Raw genomic sequence first — 17,361 nt, 5'->3', positions numbered from 1 at the left:
CCTGTCGTCCAGAACGTTTGATCAGCGTTTTCTATTCCTAGAAATAACATCCAGATTGGTTACATTAACATGTAGCTAATATTTCTTCCATATTTGGTTTAAAATCTCAAACTGAATAAAAATGCCTTATTTAAACACCTTGTTAAGAAAACAAACCTAAACTGATTGACGCTTCAATCAGGTCTCCGGGGGTAGAATTAGACTGATTAGAACGGGATGTGCTGCTTTTCTCTTCCCCAAAACAGCAGCTTCCTGAGCTGCTCCTCTGTGGAGAGTTTCTTTAACTAAGAAGTCTTTAAGACTAAAAGAATTTAGAGAAGTAACAGCAGCCACTTCACCGAGTAGATAAGCAGATGAAATAAATGCTAAAGAGATTCAACGTTTTTCAATAAAAAATTTTAATTAAAAAAAAAAAGTCTGCATGTTTTTTATTTTACCAGTTTCCCGTCTTAAAGTCTTCTAAAATGTGTAATTATAAGACTTTTATTTATACGGCACATCTAAACTAACAGCAGATGACCCAAAGTTCTTTGCAGTCTAGGCAGATAGATTAACATTCAGTATACAAAGTAATTAGTGATCAATGGGTTCGTAGTAAGGAAAATAGCATGACTACATCTTACTGATCTTTTTGTGGGATAATTAACAACATATAAGAACAACAATACTTGGGCAATATTCAGTGGATTTAAAATAACATTCTTAAAAACTAACGTGGACAAGTTTTTAGTAAAGGAGGTGATGACTGGTTAGAAAATGTGTGCGAGCAAAAGATTGAGTTCTGCCTGCTTATTCAATGCACTTTTTCAAAGTGATGTCATAATGCCACCACAAAGTTCTTGTTCTGTAAAGGTCAGCTCTTTTGTCTATCTAATGTCTGACACCTGTTATCAGCCAGCATAGATTTATGTCCTGAAATGTTAGCATGGAGTAAGATTATCTGTCAGACAGATACAGAAACTGTTTCTCATCATTTTATAGATAAGTTAACCAATGAAAAGAGAAAAGTGTGCTTTCTTACATTTATGGCTTTAGCTACTGTAAATAGTTCATCTCTAACTGTGATATCATATCTGATCTGTTTTTGGTATGAGATGTGGAGCTAAGTTAAAATTGAATCTAAAGCTTTCAAAAGCTGCTAAACTGTGATTTGAAGCACTCTCAGCAACTAAGTCGCCATTTACAGGTAAGAGCTTAACGCACTTAACTGTAATGTAAAAGATGCAAATGGATAAAGTGGAAATTGACATGGTGAAGTAGATGCAGTTTGAAGTGTAATAAATCTTAGTCGATGTGTCAGTTGAGTTTAATTTACATTAAACAACTTAGAAGTGAAAGCATAGAAGCAGAAGATGTATCTATGACTTGCTAATGTGGATGTGCAAGCTCGAAAAGTTGCTGAATCATAATTAGAAGTGTAAGAAAAGGAAGCAACTGAACTGTCAGAGATTACATTTACCAGGCCAGCTGAAGTGAGTGTCTTTTGGCACAAACGGAGCAACAGAAGCGATAATGAAGTAATTTCATCGACAACAGCAGCACACGTCTTGTGTTACTAAAATCATAAAGATTCTCCGGAGCACAGTGCAGCTGAGTGTAATGTTTGATATATTTCATTGCTGTACGTGTCAGTGGAACAGTCTGGAGTAGACGGTGGTGACAGTTAGCATTAGAACAGAGAGAGCAGGAGACAAACCTTTTTGTCTTCTGCTATTTGTTGTATGAGTCAGACATTTTTATCCGGCTCTCTTGTCTCACCCTTTCATTCATTCCTCCCCCACACCTCTCCCACCCCTGGCTGTCTGCTCCTCCACATAAAGCTGCCGGATAAACCGAATCCTGGAGTCTCCACGGGGTAATGTGCTGCTGGTCGGAGTGGGCGGCAGCGGCAAGCAGAGTCTGACCCGGCTGGCTGCTTTCATCTCCAATCTGGAGGTCTTCCAGATCACCTTGAGGAAAGGCTACAGTATCGCTGACCTAAAGGTTTGAAGAGGAGTACTTGACAAACAGATCATCCTGTAAAAGCATGTTTCATTTAAAATCTAACAAAGTTTATTATGTGCATGCACTTTTGCCAAACATAATCCTCACAGTATATAAATTTAAAGCACTCGGGCATGTATCGCTGCAAAATAACAAATCTTATTATGGGTGCCACTTTTCCCACTCCAACCCTCTCACTCTCCCTGTCATCCAGAGTGACCTGGCGTCCCTCTACGTGAAAGCTGGCGTAAAGAATATTGGCACTGTGTTCCTAATGACTGATGCCCAAGTGGCAGATGAGAAGTTCCTCGTTCTGGTCAACGATCTGCTGGCATCGGGTAACAGCAGGTTTTGCTAATTACTGCATGTCATGTTTAGCAAGAGAGAAATGCTTTCATTGCACAACAGCAACACATCACTGTGGTGCCATTTTCGGCACCATTACTCATGTGCTACCAACACATTATTGTGAAAAATTGCAGAGGAGGCTCAGACTCACAGCTACATTTAAACGGGGCATTTTAATAATCTAATGAATGGAAATTACTGTTAATAGAAAATTACTGCAAAGCAATCTGTGCTAATGTTGGCTTGCAATAGTTTTGTGAGTGTACCGTATCACTTTAAGTAGGAAGATATTTAGGATATGAGGCGTGTGCCAGCAGATGTCGATGCATTATTTAGTGAAACACTGCTGCCTGCCTGAAAAGAACAAAAAGAACAACTACACAGTTACCCGGGGTGCTGTCATATGTGCGTTACTGACACAATATTTCAAAATATATTTACTTACTGTCAATAATATAAACGAATAAAAGAGCAGCTTGTGAGGCGTGCATGGACAGTAGTGCGAACGACCGAACCTGGCAACACCATTACATGTTTATCATGAAACGCTTTGTTTGGTGTTCTGATGTTTATGGCAACAAATATAAGCAAACACAAGCTGGAATTACATGTTTTTACTCCAGTATACTGTTAGTAGCTGGTTTCGCTTAAATGGGAAATAGAATGATTTGTGTATAGCTTTATTTGGTGCATCATTCATCCATTAATACAACCACTTTTTGCTGCACCCAAGTGCTTTCTTTCTAACACTCCAGAGTAACTAGCAGTTCAGCATGCTCAGATCGATATTCACATATTTTGGCACACAGCCTGGAGTAGCCAGGGATTGAGCCACCAGCCTTATGTTTAGCCTCCTCTATCTAGTGAGCTACAGCCAACTGTGAGCTTATTGAAGGCATTAGAGGTACATACTATGATACACATACTACATACTTTTTACTCATTTCATCAAAGCTGTCTAAAACAAAATTAATGTGGCTTTAATCCAAGGAGAACATGACACTGCATTTGCAGGGAGGATGATGAAATATAATATATACGGAAATCCAAAGAATTAGAATTTATATGAAAGGCTTTTTAAAAACATATAGATGTTAATAATTGCCTTGTGTGTGATGATGTTCATGTTTTGTTCAGACTGGCCCACCTGTTATAGGGAGGAGAAGGGATCCAGACACAATAAAGTAACATTTCTGGGGCAGTGCTGCAATGTATGTGCATCCCAGGAATGTAGTAGTCATTTACAGTATTTGAAGTAAAACGCTGATCCAGTTGAATATTTCAATTTTGGAGGTCGAGTGTTTTCTCAATATGTGCACAAAGGCAGGAAATCTCTCATCAACGGAACCACCCAACCCTCCCATCAGGTCCCTTACTTCCATTTTTCATTGGCATTAAATACTCATACAGTGTCCGCGTGAACTTGGAATAATTAAAGGAATGTGGGAAAGCATATTTACGTTTTTAAATGTAAAAGCTATAATAATGGAAGTTCATCATATGATGAAGTCATCAGCTGCCGGAAAACATGATTGGAGATTTTTCAATGCAGAGTGCTACTCTGTCAGAAACATGTCCTCCACGGTGCAGGATGGATGGATGGATGGATGGATGGATGGATACATACATACATACATACATACATACATGCATGCATGCATGTATGTCAAGGCTCTGTGTGCGGGCAGGCGGAGAGGAGGATCCAAACGCAGGACTCGAACATAGATTTGAGAATCAAAACCACAGCTTTATTGCTGGCCAGAAAACAAAACATAAACCAAACATGGAAACACAAGCTGGAACATACAGGCACAGTCTGAGGGTGAACAGACGTTAACGACGCGACACTGACATAAAGACACACTGGGTTTAAATACACTGAGGGAGTCATCAAGGAATTAGAGACAGAAGGGGGACACAGCTGGGAGAAATAAGACCTAACGAGACAGGGAGAGCGAAGCCGGAATACTGACATCAGACAGGAACAAGAACCTTCAAAGTAAAACAGGAAACAAAACACACTTTACTAAGACACAGACTAGACAGAGACAGACTAGACGCTGACCAAAGTCTACTAAATAATAATCATAATCACAACAGTATCAGATCATAATATAAAAAAAACACCAAGATAACAGAAACACCAAGTACCAGAGAAACATAAAGGAAAATCCATGATGCAAAAGTACCAAAACATAATGAACTCAAAATACTGGGTCCAACGGACCCAGAACCGTGACACATATATATATCTATACACACACACACACAATCACTGCTGTTTGCACGCTCGGTGGTCTCCTGGTAGCAGAGTGAATTATTTTATTCATTTCAGGAGAGATCCCTGACCTGTTCCCAGATGACGAGGTGGAGAACGTCATTGGCAGTGTGCGGCCAGAGGTCCGTGGCTCTGGGTTGATGGATACGAAGGAAAACTGCTGGAAGTTCTTCATCAGTCGGGTTCGCCGACAGCTCAAGGTGAAGCAGTCCGACGCTTAGACATGCACAGGAGTGAAAGCTGTGTTTTTTGCTATTTTGAATTTTACTTGTTATTATCAAGTTGCTCTCAGGGGCTCTCTTCAAGGGGGAACTTTTCCATTAATCTTTCCCACACAACTGCATCTGTATTTTATCTCCATCCGCTCTTAATAGAGCAATAACTTGCCACCTCACACTCTAATTTACTATTCCTAAATAAGAAACCCCTCATACTTGGATAAACATCCAGTTTTAGGATGAAGCCTCTTCCCAAACAATTTTCTATACTTTCAGATGAACTTGAGTACAATGGGAGGTGTTGGATGTCGTTATAAATCACAGACACGGGCAGAAAAGCCGGCGTTTAGCTGAAGTTAATTTCACCATCGCGTAGCTGCTTTGTTCCCCCTAGAGAGGGACAGATTCCAAAGCATTGCTTATTCTGTCATTATTACAAGCATGCGCCACCGACACCACCCACATCATCCTCCACTTCTGTCTCGCTAACAGCTCAAGCCTCCCTGGGTTGGCAAGTGGATAAATAAAGAAGGCAATCCCAAGGGCACAGACATATCAAGAGTGCATTTCTAACTATGCAGTTATGTGTCTCAAAATTGTCTGAATAGAAAGGATGTTTTCCCGAAGAATTACCTAATCTTGTTCATAGAGTTTGTGTGACATTTGCTGAGGCTGTGTCTCTGAGCTGAGTGAAGACCTAACAGCATTATTACTTTATCACTGCCACAGATTAAAATGCTTTTAGATCAGTGGTTCCAGGCTTACAATATGTGGAGAAGGAAGTAACGGCATGATATCACAGTATCCAGTGATGCAGGCCTAGGACGTGCTCTGGATTGTCTTGAAGCCCATGTTTGCTGAAATACACTCAACAAAAATATAAACGCAACACCTTTGTTACTGCTCCCATTCCCCATGGGATGGACGTAGAGACCTAAAATTCATTCCAGATACACAATATAACCATCCCTCCCAAACAGTGGTCACAAATCAGTCCAAATGTGTGGTAGTGGGCACATCTGCCATATTGAGATAATCCATCCCACCTCACAGGTGTGCCACATCAGGATGCTGATCTGACATCATGAGTAGTGCACAGGTGTACCTCAGACTGCCCACAACAAAAGGCCACCCTGGAATGTGCAGTTTTGTCTCACAGCAAAATGCCACAGATGCCACAAGCGATGAGGGAGCGTGCAATTGGCATGCTGACAGCAGGAATGTCAACCAGATCTGTCGCCCGTGCATTGAATGTTCATTTCTCAACCATAAGCCGTCTCCACAGGCGTTTCAGAGAATATGGCAGCACATCCAACCGGCCTCACAACCGCAGACCTCGTGTAACCACACCAGCCCAGGACCTCCACATCCAGCAGGTTCACCTCCAAGATCGTCTGAGACCAGCCACCCAGACAGCTGCTGGAACAATTGGTTTGCACAACCAAACAATTTCTGCACAAACTGTCAGAAACCGTCTCAGGGATGCTCAACTGCATGCCCGTCGTCCTCATCGGGGTCTTGACCTGACTCCAGCTCGTCGCCGTAACAGACTTGTGTGGGCAAATGCTCACATTCGATGGCGTCTGGCACGTTGGAGAGGTGTGCGCTTCACGGATGAATCATGGTTCACATTGTTCAGGGCAGATGGCAGCTGAGAATGTCCCAGTTCTTGCATGGCCAGCATACTCACCGGACATGTCACCCATTGAGCATGTTCGGGATGTGCTTGACCGGCGTATACGACAGCGTGTACCAGTTCCCACGAATATCCAACAACCTCGCACAGCCATTGAAGTGGAGTGGACCAACATTCCACAGGCCACAATTGACAATCTGATAGACTCCATGCGACGATGTGTTGCACTGCATGAGGCAAATGGTGGTCACACCAGATACTGACCGGTTCTGGGTCCCCAGACCCCCAATAGCGCAAAAAACTGCACATTCCAGGGTGGCCTTTTGTTGTGGGCAGTCTGAGGTACACCTGTGCACTACTCATGATGTCAGATCAGCATCCTGATGTGGCACACCTGTGAGGTGGGATGGATTATCTCAATATGGCAGATGTGCCCACTACCACACATTTGGACTGATTTGTGACCACTGTTTGGGAGGGATGGTTATATTGTGTATCTGGACTGAATTTTAGGTCTCTACGTCCATCCCATGGGGAATGGGAGCAGTAACAAAGGTGTTGCGTTTATATTTTTGTTGAGTGTATATAGTGGCTGTCCTGTTTGTAGCAGGTGTGACTTTATTCAAATATTTTGATCAGTCTGCCAGTTATTCTTGGCCAAGTCATTATAGTATTTTACTGTTTGAGACAGAAAATAGTGAAAGAATTTCTGGGTCAAAAATCTAACTGAGAGCATTTTTAAGCAGTCTGCTGTTCAGAAACTATGCAACATACCAGAGTTTAGAGTTATTTTATTGCAAACACACAACACTACATGCATGATAAATGTTGTGACAAATACTTTGTGGCAGGAAAGTATTTTGAATAGTGTGTATTTTATTTATGAACTGAAAATCAGAGCATATCCTCTCCTACCTCACAGACTCTAGAGAGGATTTATCAGAATCAGATGTATCAGTGCAGAATACGACACTATTTTTTACCCTTACTGTTTTAAAGAGCAAATATTATGCTCGTTTATAGGCTCATAACCTTGTTTTTGGGATCGACAGTAATACGGCTGAGTGGTTAATACCACTGTGTGCCAAGTGACTGTGACTGTTTTGGTCCCATACTGGACCATGTCATACCACATTACCTCTATTAATGTTAACCATTGTTCTTGTACCTGACCATTTACAGTGTTTGTTTGGGGGGTTGTATCATTTGATAAGCCACGTAACACTGACCGTTATTCATTTAAGCATAAAAAAGGCACCAGACTTCAATGATGAATCAGTGTTGCATCTACACATAACAGACACCTTAGAAAAGAACCAATTTTAAATTATGTCTTTAGGCACTTTGTCACTAGCAGTATCAAACAAACAAATGAGGTGTTCCCATTTCTTTAATCAAATCTGCAACAAATGGTTAAAATAACACAGTTTGACTGGAATAAAATTGTATTTTTCCACCAACAAGATGATTTGCAAAGACCTATAAGCAGAACACTTACCTCAGCCATATCTCAGGGGTTCCCAAAGCCTCATCAGAAATGCTCTGAGTAGAAGGATGTCTGTCAAGAAATCATCCTCAAGAAATAGAAACACAAAGAAAAGTCTGAGGCATGCCAAATTACATTACATTTTTATGCCATATTGCTTAATCCCCTGATGAACATTAAGCATCTCAAAAGGGAGATATTTGAATAACCTCCAACAAAAGGACGGTACTTTGCAAAATATGCAAGAAAAATGTTCAAGCTAAAGGTGGAAACAACGATGCTGTTTCACCACTTTTGCCAAAAAACACAGTTTTGGTATTATTCCTCTGGCTCTGACTGTTCAGCCTGATGTGGAACAGCCATGTTTCATGCGGTCTTGAAAAAAGAAAAAACATGAAATTATTATTTCTGTTGACATCATCATTAGTAATCAGTGTTGGGAAGGTTACTTTATTCCACTACAGATTACAGAATTCATGCCCCAAAATGTATTTTGTAACGTATTCTGTTACGTTACTCAATAAGAGTAACGTATTCTGAATACTTTGGATTACTTAATATATTGTCATGCTTTTTACAACTACATGAATGTACTATTGCTGTGTGATTTATTACTATTACTGAAGGTTATTCGCCATAGCAATACCAACTAGATGTTTAAATTTTAATATAAAATGAGTAACAGTAGGTGGATATTAGGTAAGGCTGCACTTTTTGCAGCGATCTCAGATAGAAAACTATTCCGCGCGAATATAAAACAGGTCTGCGGGAGCTGTAGTAAAGGGACCTCTGGCTAATACGTCGGGTTCGGTGTCGGGCTCGTAGCCGAAATCTAGCTTTACTTTGTTGTCTGGGTCAACTTTGTGTGTGTGTGTGTGTGTGTGTGTATATATATATATATATATATATATATATATATATATATATATATATATATATATATATATATATATATATATATAAGATAAGATAACCTTTATTAGTCCCACACGTGGGAAATTTGTTTTGTCACAGCAGGAAGTGGACAGTGCAAAAGTTATGAGGCAAAAATTAGAATACAATAAGAATAAATACAGTACACAACTGTACAGAATAGAATAAAATACTATATACAGTAGAATACAATAAAATAAATATACAATAAGATAAAAATAGAATACAAATACTATATACAACTGAGTAAAAATACAATGATGACAGAAAGGATTATTGCACTTAGTATTATTGCATATGTATGGATGTGTGTGCTTGATCAGTTAAAGTCTTTATTATGGAGTCTGAAAGCAGTGGGGAGGAAAGACCTGCGAAATCTGTCCGTCCCACACCGTGGGTGCCGCAGTCTCCCACTGAAGGAGCTGCTCAGTGCTGTCACAGTCTGCTGCATGGGGTGGGAGATGTTGTCCAACAGGGATGACAGCTTAGCCGCCGTTCTCCTGTCACTCACCACCTCCACTGGGTCCAGAGGGCATCCTAGAACAGAGCTGGCCCTTCGGATCACCCTGTTCAGTCTCTTCCTATCCCCAGCAGAGATGCTGCCGCCCCAGCAGAGATGCTGCCGCCCCAGCAGACCACACCATAAAAGATAGCAGAAGCCACAACAGAGTCATAGAAGGTCTTCAGGAGTGGGCCCTCCACTCCAAACGACCTGAGTCTCCGCAGCAGGTACAGCCTGCTCTGCCCTTTCCTGTAGAGGGCGTCTGAGTTATGAGTCCAGTCCAGTCTATTGTTCAGATGAACACCAAGGTACCTGTAGCTGTCCACAGCCTCAATGTCCATACCTTGGATGTTCAGTGGTTGCAGTGGAGAATGCTTGTGCCTGCGGAAGTCTACCACCAGTTACTTGGTTTTACTGGCGTTGATCTGGAGGTAGTTCAGCTGGCACCAGTCCACAAAGTCTTGGGTCAGACCTCTGTACTCCTTGTCGTCCCCATCAGTGATGAGGCCGACTATTGCAGAGTCATCAGAGAACTTCTGCAGGAAGCACTGGGTGGAATTGTGGGAGAAGTCTGCAGTGTAGATGGTGAAGAGGAACGGAGCTAGAATCGTTCCCTGTGGGGCCCCCGTACTGCAGACGACCCTGTCCGACACACAGCCCTGAGTCCTCACATACTGTGGTCGGTCGGTGAGGTAGTCCAGGATCCCGAGGGAAGAATGGTGTTGAAGAATGGTGTTATATATATATATATATAAAAATAAATAAACCCTTCGCGGTTTCCAGAGCAGCTGGATAGCGTAGTGGTTAGACTACATGCCTTTGGAACAGAGGATCGCAAGTTCGATTCCTGCCTGGGGCGTCTGTATCCAGTAAGGGTCCTAAGGCTAGACCCCCTATGCTAAGCGAGCCTACCGCAGACATGAGCGAGACAAATAAATATGAAGGCATGCCGGCTCGGACGTCGCCCGGATCAACAAGGTCCGCGTCAGGTGTTGAGGAACCAGGGCACCCTGACGAAAAGTGGGCTACTGGAACAAGAAGGCATCGGTGGGCAAGAGACGAAAACAGGGCGTTGTTGGAATGTAACCCCGGCGGAAGGGGCTACATGAATAGGATGAGGGACCTATGGATTCTTCGATACCCAACATCCACAATGACGGCGAAACAACTAGTAGCTCAGTGTTCCAATTCGAAAGAAGGGACTGCTCTCACAGCTAGAGATTGACGAGGTACAACACAAATGCTACGGCAAGGAGGAGTCAGGACGCCAGGTCAGGGGGGCGATATCATCACCCCCACCCGAGATTGGGTACATAGCCCCAAGTGCGATAGGAGAAGGATCGTTGAGTGCGAGAGGAACTGACCTGAAAAATAGGATCATGGCCAAGCTTGAAACCTCGATCCCCCGTAGCCGGTTACCAAGATTACGTGAAGTACCCTCAGAAGGTCTGCTAGATGATGTTAATGCAGCACTACGGGCAATACCTACAACCACGATTACCGACACTAACAAGCTGATCTACAATACGGCAGCAGTGATCAGTGAGATGCTTGGCTACACGTTGAACAGCGACAAGGGGCAGTACCCTCCATGGAGAAGGAGGCTAGAGGGCAAGATCAAAGTAGCACGGAGGGAGGTTAGCCAACTAACGGAGTTGCAGAAAGGTGCGACAAATAAGGTGCCTAAGAAATACAGCAAGCTGTCCATACCTGGGGCCTTGGAAACTGCCAAGCAAAGACTCACAGCCTTGGCCAGCCGCTTGAGGAGGTACACCAGAGAGATAGAAGGCAGGAGAATAAACCAGCTGTTCTCCACAGAACCAGCAAAGGTGTACTCTCAGGGGCAAGGGAACAATAAGAGAACAGCACCACCAAGGCTGGAGACGGAGCAATACTGGAAGAGCATATGGGAGAAGGATGCAACCCATAACGGCAATGCTCAGTGGCTAGAGGATCTGAGGGCAGACCACAGCAACCTCCCTGAACAGGGTCCAGTAACCATCACAGTGGCAGATATCCAAGAAAGAGTCTCCAGTGTGAAGAGTTGGACAGCACCAGGGCCCGACATGGTTCATGCCTACTGGCTGAAGAAGCTGACTGCACTCCACGAGCGTCTGGCAGCACAAATGAACCAGCTGCTAGTTAACGAGAGACACCCGGAATGGCTAACTGAAGGCCGGACGGTCCTGATCCCCAAGGACCCCAAGAAGGGACCGGTCCCCTCCAACTACCGACCAATAACCTGCCTCAGTACTACATGGAAGCTCCTGTCAGGCATCATATCGGCTAAGATGAACAGGCACATGGGTCAATACATGAGCGGGACACAGAAAGGAATTGGCAAGAATACCAGAGGCGCAAAACACCAGCTACTGGTAGACAGAACAATCAGCCGAGACTGCAAGACCAGACTGACCAACCTGTGCACTGCCTGGATTGATTACAAGAAGGCCTATGACTCAATGCCCCACAGCTGGATACTGGAATGCCTAGAATTGTACAAGATCAATGGGACCCTAAGAGCCTTCATCAGGAACTCAATGGGGATGTGGCGTACAACACTAGAGGCCAACTCCAAGCCCATAGCACAAGTCACCATCAAGTGCGGGATCTACCAAGGAGATGCTCTGTCCCCACTGCTGTTCTGCATAGGCCTGAACCCCCTCAGTGAGATCATTAACAAGACTGGCTACGGATACCGACTACGGAACGGAGCAGTTGTCAGCCACCTCCTGTACATGGATGACATCAAGCTGTATGCCAAGAGTGAACGAGACATCGATTCACTGATCCACACTACCAGGCTATACAGCAATGACATTGGAATGTCGTTCGGACTGGAGAAGTGTAGTCGGATGGTATCAAAGAGAGGGAAGGTAGTCAGAACTGAGGGGATTGAACTACCAGAAGGCAACATTGCAGACATAGAGGACAGTTACAAGTACTTGGGGATCCCGCAGGCAAATGGGAACCATGAAGAGGCCGCTAGAAAGGCTGCAACCACCAAGTACCTGCAGAGGGTCAGGCAAGTCCTGAGGAGTCAGCTGAATGGTAAGAACAAGATCCGGGCCATCAACACGTACGCCCTGCCCATGATCAGGTACCCTGCTGGGGTAATAGGCTGGCCAAAGGAGGAGATAGAAGCCACTGACATAAAGACAAGAAAGCTCCTTACCATGCATGGAGGGTTTCACCCCAAGTCCAGCACCCTGAGGCTGTACGCTAAGCGGAAGGAAGGGGGCCGGGGACTGGTGAGTGTCAGCACCACAGTCCAGGATGAGACAACGAACATCCAAGAATACATTGGGAAGATGGCCCCAACTGACTGAGTGCTCAGTGAATACCTCAGGCAGCAGAAACCCAAGAAAGAGGAGGGAAACGAGGAACCATCATGGAAGGACAGGCCCCTGCACGGTATGTACCACCGGCAGATAGAGGAGGTGGCTGATATCCAGAAATCCTACCAGTGGCTGGACAAAGCTGGACTGAAAGACAGCACAGAGGCACTAATCATGGCAGCACAAGAACAAGCTCTGAGTACAAGATCCATAGAGGCTGGGGTCTATCACACCAGGCAAGACCCCAGGTGCAGGCTGTGTAAAGATGCCCCAGAGACAATCCAGCACATAACAGCAGGGTGCAAGATGCTAGCAGGCAAGGCATACATGGAACGCCATAACCAAGTGGCCGGCATAGTGTACAGGAACATCTGTGCCGAGTATAACCTGGAAGTCCCGAGGTCAAAATGGGAGATGCCCCCAAGGGTGGTGGAGAATGACCGAGCTAAGATCCTGTGGGACTTCCAGATACAGACGGACAAAATGGTGGTGGCTAACCAACCGGACATAGTGGTGGTAGACAAACAGAAGAAGACGGCCGTAGTGATCGATGTAGCGGTTCCGAATGACAGCAATATCAGGAAGAAGGAACACGAGAAGCTGGAGAAATACCAAGGGCTCAGAGAAGAGCTCGAGAGGATGTGGAGGGTGAAGGTAACGGTGGTCCCCGTGGTAATCGGAGCACTAGGTGCGGTGACTCCCAAGCTAGGCGAGTGGCTCCAGCAGATCCCGGGAACAACATCGGAGATCTCTGTCCAGAAGAGCGCAGTCCTGGGAACAGCTAAGATACTGCAGGACCCTCAAGCTCCCAGGCCTCTGGTAGAGGACCCGAGCTTGAAGGATAAACCGCCCGCAGGGGCGTGCTGGGTGTTTTTTTTTTTATATATATATATATATATATATATATACATATATATATAAAATATATTTACATGCTTCCATCTCCCGTTTCTGGTCGGTGACATCTCTTACTTTTCGACTCTTTTTCTCCCTCCCTGGCTCACAGACACATAACGGGTACAGCAGTCCGTTCTCCCTGCAGCATGGACTACACTGCCCATGAGGCTACATTCTTTAGGGCGAAGCCTGTAACACTCTGCCTATTGCCATCATATTAAATAATTTTTGTGAATAATTTTTTTAAATATTTCTTCACGTCATTATGTGGGCCGCAAGTAGGTGACATGGGCCGCGTGATTGAGACACAGACATGAGCGCCTCTTAATGCGTGTTTTGTTTGGGTTTCCACCGGTGTGGACACCAAAAATATAGAGTTCATAGCCTTATGAAACAGGAAAATACCGCCGTGTAATCCATTCATTTCAACAAAGTAACTGTATTCTGAATACCACCTTTTAAAACGGTAACTGTAATGGAATACAGTTACTCATATTTTGTATTTTAAATACGTAACAGCGGTACATTATTCCGTTACTCCCCAACACTCTTAGTAATTCAGATCAAATAAATGTGACCTGATAAAATAACAGAAAAACTGATGGGTGGAGAATAAAGAGCTGCTGTAAATAAGAGGAGAAAGAAAGGGGCCACAATGTTCACTGTTATGTGAATCCTGCTCAGAATGGTAGATGCAACTGTTTGTCATTGTAAGATAAATTAACTTAGTGATGTGGCATTACGACATCTTTTACAGTAAGTAAATCCTCAGTCGATAGAATATCAGTCAATATTCTACTAGTAAATAGAATATCACAGTGATTGTGAGGTAGATGTGTGGTGTTTTCTTTCTCCAGAGTTAATTATAATCAGAAGTGTCTTTGGGCATGCCTCCTGCATGTTTGTTTCTTCTGTCTAATGCATCGAACATCTGGCTGAGCTTCTCAACAAGCCAGCTGTTCATTTCCAACAGTGAATCTCAGTCTGACGTAGCCCACAGCTCAGCATATTGTTTGATTCACATCTTTGCTGGAGGCTTTGTGTGTTTAATGATGGAACTGCAGATAATTAATTCACAGTGTTCCGCTCCCTCTCTTGACCATGAAGGATAAGTCTGAGCAGAAGTGCTCACTGTGGCTCCAATCAGAAGGAAGCGAAATTAATTTGATCGACTGTGTTTGACTTGACACTCGATTCTATTTGACCTCAGTGTGCCCGTCTGTCTCTTTGGATGTGTGTGTGCATGTATTGCAGGTGGCTTTGTGTTTTTCTCCAGTTGGCAGTAAACTGAGGGTTCGCAGCAGGAAGTTCCCAGCAGTAGTCAACTGCACAGCAATCAACTGGTTCCACGAGTGGCCACAGGAGGCTCTGGAGTCGGTCAGCTTCAGGTTCCTGGAGGAGGTTGAGAATATCAATGTGAGAACAGTTCATAATCTAATACAGTGAGGTGAAGCTACTCACCTAAATGATTTTCACACTCTGATGATATAATTTCAAATGTCAACCACCATGACAGACTGAATGTGATATTCATTTAAGAGTACCAGAGGCCCCTGAAAATTAAATTCCAAGCCCGAGCCTCAAGAAATATTACTCTATATCTACATCTGCCCAGTTATCTGCTTTTAATGGGAACTAAACAGTTGTAGGACTTTTCATTCCCGCAGCCCCAAGTGAAGGAGTCGATCAGTAAATTCATGGCTTATGTCCACATGAGTGTCAATCAAATGTCGAAGGAGTACCTAGCCAATGAGCGGCGCTACAACTACACCACGCCCAAGTCTTTCCTGGAGCAGATCAAGCTGTATCGCAGTCTGCTGGGCCAGAAGAGCAAAGACCTCACCAACAAGATGGAGCGGCTGGAGAACGGTCTCCAGAAGCTCAACAGCACCTCTGCTCAGGTATTCATCCACACTGTGTTTTGCTCAGTGTTCACCTAGCTGTTTGAACTTCACTGTGCGAAGTGAGACATGTTCACAGTTTGACACTCAGGGGGGTTTTAGGTTCATGTGCTGAATTACGGGGTCTGTGACATGTAAGCTGATATGGTTTAAAAGGTAACTTACAAAAGTGTGATGTAGAAACTGGAAGCACGAGTTCACAAAATAATCTTACCACAATCCTCATTTAGTAAATGGTGTTATTAAACTTGGATATCAGCTTGTAAAATACCTCTTTAATGTAAGCATTGTGTATAGATTGTTTCATATATTAACGGAAATAGAATATCTAATAGTTAGAACAACAATCCAAAGTGTTCTTTATCATTTCTCTCTGATTTCAAGTACATATTTATTTATACAAAGGCAAAGAAAAAAAACAACCTTTTTATCATTTAGACGTGTTACTCTTACTAGAACTATGTGTATCATGCTGCAAAGAATAATTTTAAATTTTGAAACAGATGGTGATACCAAGGTCATAAACTGTATATAAAGGTCACACTTTCATTTTCAAGTCTCGACTGGTAGTTTTGGCTCTTGCCATCTTTTTTTAAAACCAGATATGATTGTATTTAGATAGGATGGTAGCGCTGGGGAGTTACTGGATTATGCAAGGTCAAGGTGCAGGCACAGTGAAATATTAAACTGGAAAACTTTGGTCGGGAAAACCAGCATTACAAAATACTTTCCAAAAATAAAGAATAAGCAAACTGTTGTTCATTTTATGACTATATATATATATATATATATATATATATATATATATATATATATATATATATATATATAAACTTTTTTTTAGATAAACACACAATGCACATATCAAAACAGGCCAAGCAGCATCAATTAAAATAAGATACAGTGTGACTGTATAGTAAATAAAAAGAAAAAAATAAAGTTAAAATAAAATTGAAAAGTTCTAAACAATAAAACTGTGATAAGCTGAGAATGTTAAAGATATAAAATGTTTAATAAAATTTACAAGAAAGCTGTACATTGAAAATTAAGTCTAAAATTAAGGGAAAAATTAGCTATCGATAGACACTTTTCCTGATTTCTTTATGGGCTCTAGTGGTAGTTTAAAGTCTTCACTAAATACAGCAGGACATTTGGACTTTGTAAAGTATGGTCCAAATTTGAGCCAGAAAGGAATTTAAACAAATATATCCTTACTTACTTGCTCACGACTTGTGATTAACAAGTCATTAATCAATAGTGGCTTCATGTATTTTATGAATGGTACACCAGGACTCCAACACTAGGCTGGATTGAGTACAAGAAAGCCTACAACCCAATGCCCCACACATGGATATTGGAGTGTATAAACACAGTATAAAGCCAATGCATTAATGCACGACTCCAAAGCAATCACGTAAGTCACATAAGTGTGGCATATACCAAAATGATGCACTGTCCCCACTGTTGTTATGCATAGGCCTCAAACCCCTTAAGCCAACTCAATGCAAAGAGTGGATACTGATATAGATTTAGGAGTGGAGTGACTTCCAGCCACTTCCTATACGCTGGCTCTGATCCATAATGCAAAAGTGTACCACAGCTGACAGGGCCTAAGTTGCTGTCTGTGCAGAGATGCTACAAAGACAGACAAGGTGCCCCAGCTACCAACCACCAACCTATATCTGGTTGGTGGTTGACAAGGAACAGAAGTCTGTAAATGTGGGATAAATGTGACAACCCCAGCCAACAGTAGCATCATAAAGAAGGAGCACAAAGAAGTACCAGAGGCTAAAGGCACAACTGCAGCAGATGTGGAAAATAAAGTCCAAATTCTCTTTCTC

The 17,361-nt window shown here is 43.0% G+C and overlaps 1 protein-coding gene across 1 annotated transcript in view; it reads left to right on the top strand.

Annotated features, from left to right (window-relative positions):
- dnah9 (dynein, axonemal, heavy chain 9) overlaps nucleotides 1-17,361 on the top strand; it is a 186,516-nt gene that overhangs the window by 81,188 nt on the left and 87,967 nt on the right. Inside the window, exons 50-54 of the mRNA XM_085465473.1 lie at nucleotides 1,821-1,983; nucleotides 2,198-2,321; nucleotides 4,667-4,809; nucleotides 14,874-15,035; nucleotides 15,287-15,520. Of these exons, the coding sequence (XP_085321599.1) occupies nucleotides 1,821-1,983; nucleotides 2,198-2,321; nucleotides 4,667-4,809; nucleotides 14,874-15,035; nucleotides 15,287-15,520 (826 nt within the window). The remainder of the gene's footprint in view (nucleotides 1-1,820; nucleotides 1,984-2,197; nucleotides 2,322-4,666; nucleotides 4,810-14,873; nucleotides 15,036-15,286; nucleotides 15,521-17,361) is intronic.

This window comes from Copadichromis virginalis, linkage group LG8, assembly GCF_057382275.1.
Source record: "Copadichromis virginalis isolate Kocher_CV1m ecotype Utaka linkage group LG8, C_Virginalis_male_GT1.1, whole genome shotgun sequence".
Lineage (NCBI taxonomy): Eukaryota > Metazoa > Chordata > Actinopteri > Cichliformes > Cichlidae > Copadichromis > Copadichromis virginalis.
This window is presented reverse-complemented; position numbering and strand designations above follow the sequence as displayed.